The sequence below is a fragment of the Sinocyclocheilus anshuiensis genome, unplaced genomic scaffold (assembly GCF_001515605.1).
Source record: "Sinocyclocheilus anshuiensis isolate Anshui unplaced genomic scaffold, SAMN03320099.WGS_v1.1 scaffold447, whole genome shotgun sequence".
Lineage (NCBI taxonomy): Eukaryota > Metazoa > Chordata > Actinopteri > Cypriniformes > Cyprinidae > Sinocyclocheilus > Sinocyclocheilus anshuiensis.
The window spans coordinates 1596035-1602356 of NW_015552615.1; the positions used below are offsets into that span (position 1 = coordinate 1596035).

Sequence of the window (6322 nt, forward strand, 5' to 3'; positions counted from 1 at the left end):
TGTAAAAAAAATCTGTGCATCCTAACCCCCAGTCAATAAGACAAAAGACTTGTGTGTGTGTTTGTTTGTTTGTAGTAGTATTTAAATAAATGGAGAAATTAATAATAACAAATAATATTTAGAAAAATATTATGTAACTTTTATAATAAAAAGAAATCATATTTTAATAGATGTTATATTTTTATAGTATATTTTAATACAATATTTGTAGTATATTTTAATATGATATTTTTAATAGATATTTATTAGTCAATTTTTTAATTATACTGGGTCACATTTTTATTCAGAAAATATATTAATTGACATTTTTTTAAAAGGTTTCTCCTGAAATAAGTCTAGATCTTGTCATATAGTAAGCTGAATATTGCTATTACTGTTTTTATTTTAGTTTTTGTTGTGTTTTTTTTTTTGTTTTGTTTTTAGATAAAATTGTTAGAGTGATGGAAATGTAAACTCTTATGAATCAAATATTTACCAGCTCTTATTGATTTTAATTACTTTTTTTTTTTTTTCAACAGAAATACCGTGTGTTGGTATATAATGGAGATGTGGACATGGCCTGCAACTTCCTAGGAGACGAATGGTTTGTGGAGTCGCTCCAGCAAGAGGCGAGTTGTTGCCCACTGATATTGTGTCCTACTTTCTTTTAGTCTTTGTCTGGGGACTGTGTGTGTGTGTGTGTGTGTGTGTGTGTGTGTGTGTGTGTGTGTGTGTGTGTGTGTGTGTGTGTGTGTGAAAATTGTAAAAAATATCTGTGCATCCTAACCCCCAGTCAATAAGACAAAAGACTTGTGTGTGTGTTTGTTTGTTTGTAGTAGTATTTAAATAAATGGAGAAATTAATAATAACAAATAATATTTAGAAAAATATTATGTAACTTTTATAATAAAAAGAAATCATATTTTAATAGATGTTATATTTTTATAGTATATTTTAATACAATATTTGTAGTATATTTTAATATGATATTTTTAATAGATATTTATTAGTCAATTTTTTAATTATACTGGGTCACATTTTTATTCAGAAAATATATTAATTGACATTTTTTTAAAAGGTTTCTCCTGAAATAAGTCTAGATCTTGTCATATAGTAAGCTGAATATTGCTATTACTGTTTTTATTTTAGTTTTTGTTGTGTTTTTTTTTTTGTTTTGTTTTTAGATAAAATTGTTACATTTTTCTAAATTTTATATTGAAAGGATATTGATTGAATTTGAGTTAGGGCTGCACGATTAATCGAACCCGATTAATCGCGATTGTCATGCACATTTTGTCAGTAAAGCCGGTTCTGTGATTAGTAGTAAATCTCCATCACCTGCTTTCAGATGGAGCAGCATTTACTACACAGAGCTGTAGTTCTCTGACAAGCTACGCAAAATCGCATTCATAATCGCAGAGGATATAAAATCGATTAAATCGTTCGCGATAATGACAGCTGTTTGAGTATCTTCTCAGTGAACTACAGCTCTGTGTAGTAAATGCTGCTCCATCTGAAAGCACGTGAAAATACCACATTTAATAACATGTTTTTACTCCAAACTCATTTCATAACGTCAGTCGAGTGTTTGAAATAAATCCTTCTGTGAGATGATGTGGCTTAAACAGATTAAGGCACACAATATTTCATTGTATTCTAAGCAGTGATAAAGACTATGTCGATTAGCATTTCATTATAGATATACTTTATTATGATGAAAATTATAATAATAAGCACTCAGATAAACCATATATTGTCGTAGTCGTGTGTTTATTAGTCACGTTGAATCATTGAAAGCAGTTAAATCTTCTGTTTATTCAGCTGCAGCGATAGGCATTTCTTGGATTTCTTCTTCTGGGCATATTTGGAGTTTCAGCGCGAGAGCGCCCTCTGGCCTTCGGATGGAGATTTACTGATGATCACAGAACTGTGCTTCACTGAAAGATATGCATGACAATCGCAGCTTCTGCCTAATCGTGATTTATTGCCTTTGCGATTTAATTTCGATTAATTGTGCAGCCCTAATTTGAGTTATGCAACTGAATTATTTTTGCCATGAATATAGCCATTGCTGCAGACATGGTGTTAAATCATAAATAAATAAAGCAGAAATAACAACATTAAATTTGTTGTTTTGTTGTTAAATGTTTTTTTGTTTTTTTTGGAGAAAACTCTTGCCATTTTTGTACAATTATGTATTAGACGGTCCATATTGTTTGTGGTCTAAAATAACCTTTTTTGCTGTAGCAGAATAAACAACGTCTCTTTATCTTCTCCAACAGGTGCAGGTGCAGCGCAGACCTTGGATTTATTTCAATGGTGAAACTCAGCAGATCGGCGGCTTTGTAAAGGAATTCACCCACATCGCTTTCCTCACAGTGAAGGTGAGACTGCATTAAACATCAAACAACGTTATTTCAAACATCTCCTGAGCTGCCTACATAGCATTTTAGGCATCATAACGCAGCTTAATTGGGTTTAGAATGGAGAACTCCATACACTTCCATTGTAAACTAGTTTTACCTAGTATATGCATCTGTGAGCTTTTTTTCTCTGTGAACTTTTTATTTATTTTTCTTTTTTGTATTCTATTATTATTTTTGCTTTGTTTTTATTTTTTACATTGTATTTATCTATGTCCTCCACAGGGTTCGGGTCACATGGTTCCCACTGACAAACCCATAGCGGCCTTCACAATGTTCAGTCGCTTCATCACCAAACAACCTTACTAGAACACAGTCGGGGATTTTTACTCTTTTTAAATCTGGATTTGCACTGTCACACTAGTAAAATGTTTCTGATGGATGGACCACTGACTGTTTTCTGTCACTTTGCCACTCAAAACTGATCATGTATTTATGTAGTTTAGTTGCCAGCCTGTGAACTAAAGTCATGCTGACTGTACATAAGGATGTTTCATCGTATGTGTTTAAGAGATTCACAGATGTCTATATTCCTCCGTCGATCTTTGATTATGATTGATTTAATCGTGAGAGATGCTGAGTGTTTACGAATTGAAATTCGATCCGATCAGCTGTGAGTGTTTATTGCGCAATTTTAGCTTATGTCTTCTCTATTAAACATGAATCTATAGCTTTTATTAATCATCGTCGCACAGATTATTTTTGTCACCCCTTCAGGTATTAATACCTCGCTGTGATAACTAGACGTTTGTTGAGGTGTCACTGAGTTGCTTGTTTGATTGTGGTTTAAAGTGATGTACATTATCTCTGGTACTTTTTGTGCTCATAAGGGAATCATTTTTGTGCCTTTTTATCTTTTTTTTTTTTCCCCCCCAGTTTTTATTTTTTTTAATTAAAGAAATTTTCTATGATTAAGTTTTTCTTTGTGATCTTTTAATTTTAGAAAACGGTGCATTTTTAAACCCTTTCAATCATTTCAATGATGAACTAAAGTTTTCAGATCAAAAACAGTAACATTTGCTGATTTTTAACATGTCATTTTTATAAAGAGGTACAGTGATTTTATTCACAGATGAGGATGGCAAACCTATCTCATATTAAACAATCAATATACGATAAAACTTGTGCAAAAAAATCATAAAATGCAACTAAAAGTACAAATACATTGTTTTATACACCTAAGCGCACAGTATAAGAGTTGTACATGTGTTTTCAGGGTTCAGACACTGGTGCAATACTTTAAAGTCAACATGAACCTGTATTTGCAACCCATTTTGCTTCTGAAATGTGGGTAAAAAATGTATTTTGGTACTTCGTAGTAATGCACTGATTAATTGGATGGGTGTTTGATATTAGAATAGAGTCATGTCTAAATGTAACTTTGTATTGGTTTGTGGGGGATCTGTTTTCTATTGAAATACCATCCTCAAGAGCACCTCTACGTACCCAAACGGTAATGCTGCTTTTTGCAAATATATACTTATTTGCTTATACTGGTGTAATCTTCATGCAACAGCTATTTACACTGAGTGTAAAAAATTAGACTGTATTTACACTGAGAGCAAATAGTGATAGATACTGTTTGCACAAAGTGTAAAAAGAAAAAATGCGCTATTCGTGCTAAAGGTGAAGTTCCTAAACAATAGTGAAAACAGCCTTTGCCGACAAGGTTGGTAATTTGCACTCATTAATTGTTAGACACCGCCAATGTTCATTATATTAGCAGTATAATATTGCATTAAGTATTGGGAGGAAATTAGAAAAAATAGGGATTGCATGTTGGCATAAAGTACAAACTGTTCACAATTACACCAGGAATGTGAGGTTGAATTTACTGTAACGATAGCAGGTCTTGAGGATCAAATGTTCTGTACAGTTAATCAACATCATGCTTCTGCTGGAAGGTTAGTTACAACCTCCATTTATTGCTCCATATTTTAGTATCCGTGCATGACTTTGTACATGCGGTAATGTTAGCCTGGCTCTTCTCCGGTCTTAAATTGAGTTGTCTGTCTCACCCGACAGCTTCCTCTCTATTATTTCTCTCAGACCTGTTCTGAAGTGTAGGTTTGCCCCCACGATGATGTAGCCCTGTGAGATCAAAGATAGAGAATCATAGCTGAGCATATCAAAATTTGCTGAAGATGTTAAAAGTTTTACCAGCCACTTACACTGTGATACTCCACCACCTCTTCAATGAAGTCAATCCCGTCCGGAAGAGGGATCTGCACACCTCGCTTAGTGTAATCTTGCATGAAAACACATTTAGATTTGTTTGAAATATTTTAGTGAATATGTTTGGGAAAATTCAGCTTTGATCACAGGAATAAATTATATTTTAACATATATTCAAATAAAAAACACTTGTTTTAAATTGTAATAATATTTCAAAATTGTTACTGTTATTTTTTAATCAAGTAAATGCAGCCTTGAGCATGAGACGTCATTTAATATATATATATTGTTTCACTTACTGTTAATGAGAGGCACCACAGATATCTGCAGCATCGTTTTCAACGGACCTTGCAGTGGAATAAGCTGAAGGAAAATATACATTACATTGACTATATCTGCTCTTGATTAGTTTTACATCAAATATATTTCTATCTGGAAACGCAAACTTACAGCCAAAGACTCGAGAGCAGATTGATTGGAGAAAATTTTAAACCTGAAAACAGATTATCCGTTCAAAATCAATGTTAAAAATGAGTCAAATACAGTCCAGTGTTTGTGCATCATATTCACCTTCTCAGATCTAAATGGATGGCCAAGCGCTTGCCCTTCATTGATACTTTTGCGTTGAATTTGCCTTCCTAAAATCAAGATGAATTTATTTTTGGCACAAGATGAAATTTGGTGCATTTATAACATCCCTTCATTCTGAAACTATTGGTTGTATATATTGTGTATACTGTAGTTCTCCTCACCATGGTCATGCTGCTGAGCTGGACTGCTGGTTTTCCTGGAGGAAGAACCAACACTTTGACGTTACAATTGACAGCCACACTGGCGCCAGAGGTCTTGATAGTGGAGCGAGGAGAAGATGTGACCTCTAACTCCAGCGACAGAGGATGCTCCATGAGAGCCGGGTTCTGCTTGGACAGACAAACACAGAGAATAGATGGTTGCTGGGACATTGCTATGTGATTTCTACATCTTAGTTTTGCTCACCAACATCATGATTGTCCCCAAGTAGGTGGTCCTGAGGAGCATCTCCAAGTCCTTGGGCATCTGAAATGAGTCGAGCAATAGTTGCTTTTGTCTTATTAGTGTATCATGCCCTTGAAGTGTATTGGATGGTGTCTTACTCTTTCGTTTGCAATCTGCATTTGGAACAGTCCGCCTTTGAAGTAAGAGAAGAGGCCGCTGTCAAAGAAGAATTCAGAGAGAGCGAGATAGATCATACGATCATACTCTCTCACTATCGGATTCACAGCGTAGTTCACGAGCATCTCGTTCTCATTCTTAAGGTCATAAAACATGCCCTGTGTAGACGAGAGAGGGAGAGAAACACATAAATAATACATTAAAAAAACTTGACATATATTCTACCCATAATTCTATATACTGTATATAAATATATGTAGAATATATGCTAAATATATTGTGTAAACAGCACCATATTTTTTCAAATTAAAAACTGTATTTCATTTACACCCTTAAATTCCAAAATATATAGACTAATAGAAAATGTACTTCAAATCAGGAAGAAAATACATTTGCAGTCTTAAAATACATTTTTGGGCGAACACAAAATATATTTTTAAAAATATGTTTTGGACAAGTTAAGATTTGCATTATTTAATAATGTAAAAAATATATAAGGTAATATAAGTAAACTTAATATCACTATAAGATATTTTAACATCTAATTAAATATACAGTATATATATATATATATATATATATATATATATACT

General features: G+C 33.2%; 2 protein-coding genes across 4 annotated transcripts in view; one reads left to right on the forward strand and one right to left on the reverse strand.

Annotated features, from left to right (window-relative positions):
- Positions 1-3285, forward strand: part of LOC107666023 (lysosomal protective protein-like) — a 7812-nt gene extending 4527 nt beyond the window's left edge. Inside the window, exons 13-15 of the mRNA XM_016457112.1 lie at positions 519-608; positions 2262-2363; positions 2628-3285. Coding sequence (XP_016312598.1) covers positions 519-608; positions 2262-2363; positions 2628-2711 — 276 coding nt within the window. The 3' untranslated portion in view covers positions 2712-3285. The remainder of the gene's footprint in view (positions 1-518; positions 609-2261; positions 2364-2627) is intronic.
- A 62-nt stretch (positions 3286-3347) lies between these two features.
- Positions 3348-6322, reverse strand: part of LOC107666176 (phospholipid transfer protein-like) — a 16336-nt gene continuing 13361 nt past the window's right edge. For all 3 annotated transcript variants that reach the window (XM_016457361.1, XM_016457359.1, XM_016457360.1), the window contains exons 9-16: positions 5711-5887; positions 5574-5633; positions 5330-5494; positions 5148-5215; positions 5028-5070; positions 4877-4940; positions 4574-4650; positions 3348-4493 (exon numbers count right to left, since the gene is read on the reverse strand). In XM_016457361.1, the coding sequence (XP_016312847.1) occupies positions 4398-4493; positions 4574-4650; positions 4877-4940; positions 5028-5070; positions 5148-5215; positions 5330-5494; positions 5574-5633; positions 5711-5887 (750 nt within the window). In that variant the 3' untranslated portion in view covers positions 3348-4397. The remainder of the gene's footprint in view (positions 4494-4573; positions 4651-4876; positions 4941-5027; positions 5071-5147; positions 5216-5329; positions 5495-5573; positions 5634-5710; positions 5888-6322) is intronic.